The sequence below is a fragment of the Rhinolophus sinicus genome, chromosome 11 (assembly GCF_057876585.1).
Source record: "Rhinolophus sinicus isolate RSI-liver-muscle chromosome 11, RSI-T2T, whole genome shotgun sequence".
In the NCBI taxonomy this organism is placed as follows: Eukaryota; Metazoa; Chordata; class Mammalia; order Chiroptera; family Rhinolophidae; genus Rhinolophus; species Rhinolophus sinicus.
The window spans coordinates 3771532-3783676 of NC_142511.1; the positions used below are offsets into that span (position 1 = coordinate 3771532).

Consider the following 12145-nt stretch of genomic DNA (forward strand, 5'->3'; position numbering starts at 1 on the left):
TTATTCTCGTGTCACAGATGAGGGAACGAGGTACAAAGAGGTTAAGTAATTTATCCAACATCCCATGGCTAGTAAGCAGCGGAGCCAGAATTCAAACCCATGCAGCCTGATTTCAGAGTGAAAATATCTCATTTTACAAATGGAGTCAAACTACCCACATAGAAATATTACTGAGGATATCAAAACAAACACATTGCATAATCTTGAAACTGAAAAAAAACACAAAGAACACAAGAACATTCACCTTGTTTTTCTTCCCTTTTAAAATCTGAGTGCCCCAAATGACAAAATAGGTTGCAACTTATATATATAAATATATAACAAGACAGAAAGTGCCAAGTATACCTTAATATTATTTTTCCCACCACGTATCCCACAAACTAAGCTCTTCTTTTTTCCTACTTCTCTAAGAAGTGAGAAGAGAGCCACTGAATCCATATAGATTAACTATAGGACTAAGAACTTAGGCCGCCTACATCCACGTGACTTTATTTGTGATAAGAAATTCTTACCCACAAAGAAAAGACTGCAAACCAGTGAATAATTTCACTGTACGCTTCAGGAATAAGTCCATTTGCACCGACAAGAGACAACTCAGACAATCCCCTTTTCACAATATTCCCTCAACTTGGCAAATGACTCACATCTCAAACAACTGTGTACTTAAAAGACTTGGTTAAGACCCTTGCCTCATTGTTTCCGTTCAACTTAAACTACCACATCATGCACTTTGCCCAGTTTCAACCAGATCACTGCATTGATGGGCTCTCCTTCAATCTCTCAGGGTCTACCCAAAACTACAACACCTGCCCATGACCTTTCCCTCGTAAAGTCTACTGAGACTCCATCAAGGTGTGCTCGTCAATGAGCAATAAACTGGGTTTTTCTTGATCTACAGGCTAAAATGGCCTTTGGGGGAGTCGGCAGCCAACCAAAGGGAAAGACCCTATTTCTTTTCAGCTGCTCTCTTAGCAACTCTTTTTTTAATCTCTTCTTTTCTCACACCCACACTAGACCACATGTGAAATTAAATATACCGGGAAATGGGATCATTGTAGGAAAAGATAAACATGAGCCAGCAAATGAAAGGGGGCCGAGTGGATCTAACAATAAATTCAATATGAGACTTCAAACTATATTTCATTGTAGCCACAGTTTAACTTTAAGCTGAAGCGGGTTAATTTACACATTTCAAATTGGTCTTAAAGCGTCCCTAAAATCGAGGTTTAGAAATAAAAAGAAAAAGCCTTGAAATGCCAAACTTTATTTTGCCATCTGATTAAATTTTATAAAAATTTATTTTACTATAATTCTAATTTTATGTATTAAATACGAATACACGAAACGTAATTAATCTTTAAAGAATAACTGACTAGAAGTGATTTCAACCTGTGTAAATATAGTCATTTGACATCACCTTTCATGTATATAATCATTTTTAGTAGATTGGTTCTATTTATCTATGCAATTATTAAAATATGTAACTAGTATTTATTCTAATTCCATTTTATCTTTTTTTCATGCATTACATTTTTCCTTGGGAAAAAATTAAGTCACATAAAGATCAAACTGAATATATTAAGATGCCAAAGAGAAGCTTTTTATAAGGTTGAGGTCTTTAAACAGGAACTCGTCCCATCACATTAAAGTGTGTGTGTGTGTGTGTGTGTCTGTGTGTGTGTCACAGGTAGATAGATGTGTATATACGGATATATACTGAAAGTCTGCAAGGTTTTTGTATTCACTTTTCTTCATCTATTTTAATCTGTTGTATATATTTTTGTCAGTTATTCCAAATTCTTTTGGAAATGAGATGGGGTAAAATTTTTAAAATCATCCTGTATATATGTATATATATGTGTATGTGTGTGTGTGTGTATATATGTATCTGTATATATGTATATATATACACACACACACATATATATGTATATATTAGTCAAAAAACTTGGTTTCAGACACTGAGAACTGAAGGCAGTTTCTCCACCCTTCTCAGAAAGGACATACTGCAGCTGTGGTAAACCTTGTTGAAATCGTACATTAGGATGCTACTTAAATGAATTGGGTCACGGTTCTACAGTCAGGAAGAGGAGAGGCAGATGACAAGTCAAGGACTCAAGACCTGCGACAGGATGAACACAGCCGTGGTCAGCAACCCAAGGACCACCTTTTAAAAATGCACAGACAGGAAGATAAAGATAAATACAGAGTTAGATTTTTCCCTCCCTTTTTGCCCCCTTTATTCATATGCCTTCAAAGAAAAAATAGATGAAATATTAAAATTAAACTGTAATTTCTACACAGAAAATACATTGAGAAAATAGACATTAACAAAATAAGCTCCTGTTCACAAAATGTACAGGGTCTGTTGTATTCAGCATAGTACTTACCATCACTGATGGCGTGGGGCTTAATAATGCAACAGGTACAATTGGTAAATTTAGCAGTGTTTGCCGGTCCACAAACTCCACTCGAAGGAAAAAATAACTCCATTTCCTAAAATCAGAAGAGAAATGACTTTAGCATAAATAATCTCTTATCCTGAACTCCTGCGATATTTATGTGAGAGGGGAAGAACTATACATTTACTTTTCAAGTTTCATAATATAAATTCTTTGCTTTAAATTTTCTAAACATGATTTAACCTATTAAAACTAGTGAACTGAACCCTGTTTAAAGTCTTATAATCAAAGGAACACATAAGGAAGTATTAACGAAAGCAATGAAAATATGTATCACTCTGTCCCATGATAAAAACTGAGAATGTCTTCACATATTTTGAATAATGGAAGTAATCAATATAAGGTTCTTATTTTTCTCAAAGCATGAGCTCATGAGACACGGTCCAGTTTTAAAGTTATTAAAATGCGTAAAATAAAATTAAAAACTAAGAAATCTTTATAGGAACAGAGATTAGGATTCAAGAATCACAACTACAATTAGTTAAAACTACATTTTATAGTCCTAGCAGAAAATCAAATCAATGAACCACGTTTTCTAGCTAGAGTCAGGCTACATTGTTTACACATGGTTCATTAAAAGAAAACCAACAATGTGAATTAGTCACAAAGACGGTCACACTAACCAGTTCTTTCAGTTATTTATGATGGATGCTTTCTTATCTCTAATGCCACCATAAACCCACAAACCTATGCAAGTTAATTCCTTTCTTCAAATTTATAATTTGCCAAACAACCATAACTTTGGAGGAGCACAGGGTACTGATTGGGGACATCAGAGTGAAAACATCCAAATGCACAGCCCCCGCCCCTCAAAAAAATAAAAATAAAATAAACTTAGCGTGAACCCTGATTTCTCTCCTTCTCTGACCCACCCATCTAGTCTATCAGGAAATCCTTTAAAATATACCCAGAATCCAACCACCTCCCTGTCTGTCACCCTGGTCCATGCCACCACCAACTGTCCCCTTGACACCTGCGCTAACCTCCTGACGGATCTCCCCTTCGAACTTTTCCTGAAACACCCCTACCCCCGCCCCGCCGGACCTATTTACACAGCAGTGAGAATGAAACGTAAACACAGAGTGTGTCCCTCTGCACAGAACCCTCCAATGGCCTCCTACCTCACTTGGAATGAATTTCAAAGTCCTAGATGTCCTACAAGGGCCACATGATCTGGCCCCCGGCACCCCTCTGAACTAATGTCCTATTTCTGTGGAACACATTTCTGCCCCGGCCTCCATGACTCACTGTTCCCTGAACACAGCAGATATGGTCCCACCTGAGAATCTGCATGTGTTATTCCTTTTCTGCCCTGGACACTCTTTCCCCAGATAGCTGCATGGTTTTCCCCTCACTTCCTTCTCATCTCTGCTCAAGCCAAGGATTGGGAGAACTTCCTGAGTGGCCTGTACTTTCACAGCATTCTGCACCCCCGCTGGCCTTTTTCTAGCCCCTTCCCTTGCTTTATCGTCTTCAGAGCACTTACTGCCTGACGTGTCACATGCCCACTTATTATCTGACACTCCCCCTCCCGCCATCAGAAGAGATGTAAGTTCCGCGGGCTCTAGCACTTACTTCCCTTGTGCTCAGTACTTGGGGATAATGGGAATTCAAACACTTATAAACTCTGCATGTGCTAAATAAGATGCTCTCTCTCCACATTGTACAAATGAGGAAAATGACACTCAGAAAGCTTGAGGAACAAGCCCTTCCAAGTCAGCAAGCAGCAAAGCCAGGATTCAAGCCCAGGTCAGGCCAGCTCAGACGGCTGTTTCTATCATCCGTCTTCCAAACGTAAAACGGATGCTCAACTGTTCTGCCTCTGATTTAACCAATTTTCCAGATACTCATTTACGTATGCAAGGAAGCTGTTACTTAAACGTATCTTCTCAGTGCAAATAATTCTGCTTCATCCCCTTGCTTTCTCCTTCTCCCGGTGTGGGGTGTCACACCTGTCCAACCTATGAACCCAAGCTAACATTTGCAAGAGCACGTTCACTAGGTCGTTGCTATGGCAACTAATTCAGAGACTTCACCCAACAATGGAAAGTCCCACACAAAACAAGTGTTCATATTCGTTTGTGATTTGAGCTGCTCAAACATTTTCCACAAAGCTTTTCTTCTTTCGAGGGCCCTTCCTATTACTCTTTGCTTTTCATATGTCCCTACATTGCCCAGCAGGGAAGGATCAAGATAGGAAACTCTCAACAATAAAATTCAGACTCAATTTGATAAGCTTTAAGCATGTAGCTTTTTTACTATATTTTATTTAACAAATTGTGAAGCATATGGTTGCACTGTCATAAATTTCACCCTGATAAGATCCTACGACAACCTCACTAGAACATTTGACTAACCTACAATGACATAGTTATCATAATAAAAGTATTACCAAGTGGTTGCCAGCTAAAAGTTTCTTCAAACCTTTTACACAGTAATTTTAAATAAATACCATTTCTGTAAATGCCCCAGATTAAAACATTTTAAAAATATAGAACTTTTTCTCTACAGACTCTCCCAATATCAAACAATAAATATGTTATCAGAAAGTCAGGCAAAATATTAAGAAATGAATTATGAAATCACATGATCAATGCACCCTTATTTACAAATATGAAAAAAAAAAAACAACTAACAAAGTGTCCAAAAGTAAGGGACTATTTAAATAAATTGTGTTATATCCATGCAAGAGAATATTCTGCAGCCATTAAAATGTACTCTTTTGACAGTAATCTAGTAACACATAAAATGTTATAATATTAAGTGGAAAAAAGAATCAAATTAAATTAAAACCATGTCAAATGGTGTTTACTGTGTAAATTACATACATGATCAAAGGAATGACCTGGAAGGCCGTAGGCCAGAAACAAGTAACCTGTAAACACTACCAGCAAGGTTACTGATGACAAATTTTCTTTTCTCTTAGTTCCCGAGCGCTTTGGAGGAACCTTCATTACCTCTTTCTCATACTCTGTATTCAATCTGGAAAGAAATCTTGATCCTGTGAATTTCAACCATTAAAATGTATTTTAAAATATGCTTATATATGATCCTCGCGACTGCCGCCCTGGGCCAGCCATTATCTCTCTGGATTATTCCCACAGCCCCTTCTTACTGGGCTCCCTGTGGCTACTTGTGCCCTCTACAGTCTATTCTCAATGCAGCAGCCAGAGTGATGCTTTTTTGTTTAGTTATTCGTTTTAGGTGTACAAAACAACGTAATAGTTAGACATTTATAACCCTTGCAAAGTGATAGCAAGTCAAGCACGCCGTCCTCTGTTCAAAGCCTTGCCTGCAGCGGCTCTCCATTTCCTCAGAGAAAAGGCCAACCGTCCGGTACTACCTTGGTCTACAAGACCATCTGACCACCTCATCAGCCCCCCCCACCCCGTCCCCACCCCATCCAACCACACTGCCCTGTTTGCTATTAATTGAACAGGCCAGGCAGAAATATGCTGTCCTGGGAATAGCAAGACGGCCAGTGTACCTGGGACACGGTGAGGGAGAGATGGGTGGGAGCTAAAGTTGGAGGGGGCGGGGGGGGTGCAATCAGGTGGAGCTTTGGAGGCTATTTTACAAGAGACAAAAATTCACCACAGGCTTTTCAATAGCTGAACTGGTGATCCAGTTTGTTTTAAAAGATCACTGGGCGTTGTGGACTTCTCGGGGGCAAGGGAAACTGTTCATACATTGAGTGGAAGAGAAGAGGGAAGAAGAATTAGGAGGCTTCTGCAGAAGTCCCGACAAAATATGACTATGATTTAGATCACAGTGATCAGATTCAAGGTCTAATTTGAAAGGCGAGCTGAAAGGATTGATTAATAGAACTGGAAGAAAAAGAAAAGAGCACTTATTATGAAACTGTCTAATATTATTTCATTGTAAACACGACCAGACTAACAACCATCTGAAATTAGCTGAGGAACTTACCATGAGGCTAAGAATAAACTTGCACTTTGTTAATTCAGCATCAGTATAAACCCAGTGGAATACCTTATTTATATGGATTTAAGACAGAGAATAATTGTAGGGGAACTTTTTCACAAACACTAGCTATACGGAGGAAAAGAAAAGGATATTAAGCTTGAAAATAGAGTGTTAGGTCTGAGTTAAAGCACAAAGACTCATACTTCAAACAATGCCTTCTTTTTGAATAGTCACTGCCCACAAATTGGTAGTCATACATAAATTCAAACACTGATAAGCCTCTGTAATTTCAGTCTTTGGAATAAGAAACAGGATGACAAGTATTTTAATTGGAGAAAACTTATCTTGGCCATGGCCAGGTTACCAGTTCACCAAGGAGACGTATCTTGGAAACACTGGTTAATCCTAGGCAGAAGGTCAAAGGTTTTCTCTACAACTAGATCAGCTGCGTAAATCTACCCTAAGTCGGCAGTGACAGAGATGCTTTACTTTGACATCAAACGCTTCACAAACCCCAAACAGAATGAAAATATGCCTAAAATGCCTTACTCTGGCAGCACAAGCGAAAGAGTCAGGGCCATGAGCTGCATTTCTTAAGCCATCGGTTCCAAAGAGGGCTCTGATGCTTCCAGGAGTCTCTGTACGTGCCATCCCAGAGTTGGCAGGTCCGAGAAGTCTCTTCCATTCACATATGGCATCATCTCTTAAAATCTCCATGGCAATAATGGGACCACTTGTAATAAACTGGATCAACTCACTGTGAAACAGGTAAAACGCTGATTTGCTTCATTTTTCTGTCAATGCAGGTATCTCTCTTAACAATAAAGATATATTACAAGTTGAGTATTTCAACACACGGTTATTATGATCTCAGAACGACTGGATATAGTGAATTTTACATGGCAAGATAAAATTTTCATAAATTGAGTGCCTTGCTGTGGCCCAAGTCACTACAAGTCATTAGTGCTGTCAAATCAATTGCCGTTGGCAGAAAAATCACTGTTCTATTGAGTTAAGACTATTTCATGACTTAAAATGCATACATCTGAGCTATGGTTTCCCTGTTGCTCTGAAAGGTACAGAAGAATCTTTATTTTCATGTGGTTTATCATTACAGTCAAATAAAATTTCGTAATAGAGAAAGTGATGAGAGTGATATCTTAACACATTTGTTATAAGAATTTATTTTTGTGTAAAAACTATTAGAATTCAAAAAATGACAATCAACTGTCGATTAGTAAACATTAAGTTGGTCTAGTTATAAAAGGACAGAAAAAAACAATTCTTAGGAAAAAATTCTCTGCAGTTGCAAGATATTATGGCCCTTGTGACAGATCCTTCTCATGTAACAAAATTTTTAATTGTAAAATTATAACTCTTATAGGTTTATACATTTTCCAGTATATACCACTAGCCCCAAATTCAGCACCTACTTAAAAAAGGGCCTCGACTGATGGTCAACATGAAAATCTGTTGCTTCTTTCCTGTAAAAGAATTAAAACAAAAATAGTTAAGAATTATATAAAATAATTATTTTAGCTTAATAAAATAAACATGAAATCCTCTATTTATTTGATCTGTATGTGAATTGATCAATGATTTTTCACCAAATAGTTTGCCCAAATACCCGCCCTTCCCTTCACATTTTTGCTTATGCCCTTTCTATTACCAACTGCAGGGAGAAAAACAAAATAGGTAAGGGGAAGAAACTCACAGAAATAAAAAGGATACTACAGCCTAAAATGAGGTAAAACTGAATGCCTGAAAAACTTGTGTGGGGAGTATTTTAGAAGAGTTAGCAGCAAGACTACTAAAATGATCGATTCTACTTTCAACATAACTAAACTACTAAAAGAGAAAAAAAATAATCTTTTTTATCAATGAAAAGAAAAATCTTAATAAACTACTAAAACTGTTTCATTGTTTATTTCTAACATGTCTCTGGCCTCATAGTTATCGTCAGCAAAAATTTAAAATTGAAACCAAGATGAGAGGGCATGAATTTTCCCATCATTCTTATCGAATTCCCCCTTTAAACGTTTAGATGGAAAAAGACCACCTAGAGAAGCTTTTTGTTGTTGTTTTGTTAGGTCTTGCTGTGCTCTCACGAAGAAATGCACCATTCTCTCACAAAGACGTACCCATTTATTCTTTCACGACAGCTTTACAGTACCTACCCTGACTAAAACATTGATCCAAGAACTAGAAATATGAAGTCAGGTGAAACTCAGCTGCTATCTTTAAGATACGGTGGTGACGGAGGAACTGATGATTGAGCAAATAAGTTGAGAAGAGATAGAAATATCGGGACATGCTCCCCCATGGGTCCCTGGCACTCCTGACGTGTCTTGCTGGGGAGTAAGAATGGAAGGCCCTGGCAGCTCTTGAACCCCAGGCACTTCTTCCGGTGATGTTTACAGCAAGCAACTTCAGGGGATGAGATCACGTCTGTCTTCAGTACAAAGAGCAGGCCTGTTTACCGCTTGCTAATGAAACCGTGGGTAACCCAAGTCCAATGCTCCTGTCTTTCTAGAAAATGTGTAAACTGAGAGATCTTGCTTCCATAGGGGAAAAATTCAAATTAAATGTATGTGATTGTTGGGGTTAAATTGAGGGTGTTTTGTTAAGGTTTCTAGGGATCAGACTTATCAAAGCTGCATCAAATATCCATCTACTGCTATCCATGGTCCCTGCACTCACAAACACACACAAAAAAGCAACTGTCCCTTGCAAGGAACAGCAATGAGAAGACACCTGACTGAAAAAAAAACTAAAAAAAAAAACTAGTGGGCTCACATAGGAACCCCATTCTACCTAACAGCTACATTGATGGCCCTACCTGTAGGGAAATCTCACTTTCACTAAACAACATAGAAAACACCAGGTCAGACAGAATGCATTGCTTTTCAGAGTAGTACACAAGTGTATTTACCAGCTATATATACTAGGAGTTGCTAGATATAAACATTCCCAAATGCATCACCTTTGGAAATCACAACAGCACTCCCTTGTCAAATAGAAATAAGCACTCATACCCATCTATCATTTTTATACAGTGCTAGACTTGAATATTACAATTATCACGCATCGGTGTTATAAAAGCAGATGGGGTTGCTGGAGACAACAACCAGGTAATGAAGCTTGACCATTCCTTGCTTCGAGCTCAATCATTATTCATGCATCTAATTACCTGTCATCTTACAGTTTCCATTCTCAGTAAGATTATGCTGTTCTATGCTTTGCCATTTGGTGGGAGATTTTTAAATTTTAAACAATGACATGAAGATAAAAGATGATTTTTAACGAAAGGAAACCAGACATTGCATAACTGAAAATTATCAACAACTTACCTTGAAAGCATCATCATTTTGAGTTTGGTTATAGTAAATCCAGCTTTATTTATTATTTCAATTATTTCTCCAGTTTTTGATATTGCATCTGGTTTAATCAGGGCTAACGTTCTGTGAAGGAATAAAGAGTAACTTTGAAAATAAAAATAGATGAGCAGTTTTTACTTTTTATTCTCAATGTACTTTCCTTAACAATCACCCCAGATCATCAAAGAGCAACATGATATATAAAGAAAAGTATATTAAAGGTCTCTTAAAAACGTCTCCAAACTAAGTCAACTATTTTTTCCCAAGAAAATCAAAATTAAGTACCCCGTCTAAAAATAATAATAAAAGCTTAAGGGGAAAAACATTAAAATTGTTGTTTTAATATGCTGTCGTGCAGGGAGTCATGCGGGGTCTCTGCTCCCGCTCCCCATACAAGAACGCAGGATATGGTGAGGCCAAAAAGGAACACCCACGGAGCCATAGATGGGGGAGTCATACCACTATATTCTCTCTGGCGGCACTATACTCTCACTGGAGGCTGGATCCACACTGTCCGCAAACCACCATCCACGCTTGCCAGCCCAGCCGCCAGCTTCTTGCTAGCCACCATCCTCTCTCTTCTCTGCTAGCACAGCCACAGCAGTTATATTAGTGGCCAATGGCTCACTGGTTACAGCTGACGGCCAACTAGCCACAGCTGATGGCCATGCAATCACAGTTGGCCATTTACTACCTGAGCCAGCACCTGTCTATGTGAGGCCGAGAGCCTGGAAACTACTTTCTGGGGCTCTGCCCCCACAATGCCCAAATCAGAAAACACAGGTGCTTAAAATTTCTATTTCTTAGATACATTTTATAAAAGCGGACAAATCTCTAAAAAGTTGCATTGAATATATTACGAGCTTGATTTTTAGTCTCTTAAACTTTCACATATGAATGCTATACAGTCAGTTCAGCATCGATTTGGAAATAAGTATAAATTTTGTTAATACTTTCCTATCATTCATAGTCATAGCACGAATGATGCACCAAGAACCAAACGTCTTCTTACCTGATGACGTATGTGGAAAGCAAATGCCACAATAACTTTTAAAATCATCCTCTCCTCTGAGGATTCATCAGAGCAATGCACCCTCCCTCTCTGAAGCCGCAGAATACATTTTTGGAGATGGAGAACACCTGAGTGCCCTCATTTTACTAATGAGCAATTAGGCCCAGAGAGGTGAAACGCTTAAGACCTCACAGCTCGTCTGTGGCATCTTCAGAACAAAACACCTAGCTGCCAACACTCTCAGGTCTGTACTCCTTCCACACACAAATAATGTCACTATTAATATTATTAAAGGAGTATAATCACAAAATCCTCCAGGGTTATATTTCCAAACGCAAGACAAAAATCAGATTAGTTGGAATAATTCAGTTTACACACAAAATTATCATAAAGAATTGCTGCCATTTTCCCTTCTTTATTTTTCGATTGTTCTGACACATTGACATTAATTCAAGAAATTCATAAAAGGAGAACGGTTGGTCTTTTCATTGTTACTGTGGGGACAGAGTCCCAGAGAGCAGTTTCCAGGCTCTCGGCCTCACGTGGAAAGGTGCTGGCTCGGGTAGTAGATGGCCATCAGCTGTTACCGGTCAGCCATTGGCCATTGATAATAACTGTTGTGGCTAAGCTAGCAAGCGTGGATGGAGGATTGCAGACAGGCGTGGATTGCAGTTGGCAAGTGGGGTTGGTTGGCAGGCAGAAAAGTGGATGGCGGGTTGCAGATCGTGTGGCTCCTGCTTCCTGCATCTCCAACCCAGCCGCCAGCAAGAATATAGTGGTATGACTCCCCTACCTATGGCTCCGTGGGTGTTCCTTTTTGGCCTCACCATATCCTGCGTTCTTATGTGGGGAGCTGGAGCTGAGACCCTGCATGACACCCTGCATGACAGTTACTTTTTTTTCACCCATGAGACAAACTTAGCTGAGGATCTCATAATTCAAATATCCTTATTTACAATTGGATGTAACTTATGGCTGGCTTTTAAACCTTAAAAAACAAAAATTGTTTATCTTAGTCTGTTTATGACCAGCTATATCTGACTACCTTTTTTCTTTATTTGGAAGCAAATGAGTCACAGTATTTGTGTATCGTACGGCTTCTTTGAAGACACAATTAAAACTGGTTGCTTTTCAGCTCACACTATTTAAATATTATAAGCCAAACTAGCCCATCAATTGTTTATGCTAAATTCTGGAAGAACGTCCATGAGCCATAGCTCTTAAAGAAAATATAGAACACATCAGCAGTCATCCATTTCTGTGAACAAGCAGAAACGTGAAATGAAAAACACAAACTGACAGAACTTAAATTACAGTTTCATTTTCTCTTTGAGTGCCTGCAGAAGACAAAGGGTTGAGTACTATGA

The 12145-nt window shown here is 38.6% G+C and overlaps 1 protein-coding gene across 1 annotated transcript in view; it reads right to left on the minus strand.

The window, feature by feature from the left end:
- NME7 (NME/NM23 family member 7) overlaps positions 1–12145 on the minus strand; it is a 107613-nt gene that overhangs the window by 65926 nt on the left and 29542 nt on the right. The window contains exons 7-10 of the mRNA XM_088801827.1: positions 9740–9850; positions 7823–7873; positions 6939–7146; positions 2391–2496 (exon numbers count right to left, since the gene is read on the minus strand). Coding sequence (XP_088657953.1) covers positions 2391–2496; positions 6939–7146; positions 7823–7873; positions 9740–9850 — 476 coding nt within the window. The remainder of the gene's footprint in view (positions 1–2390; positions 2497–6938; positions 7147–7822; positions 7874–9739; positions 9851–12145) is intronic.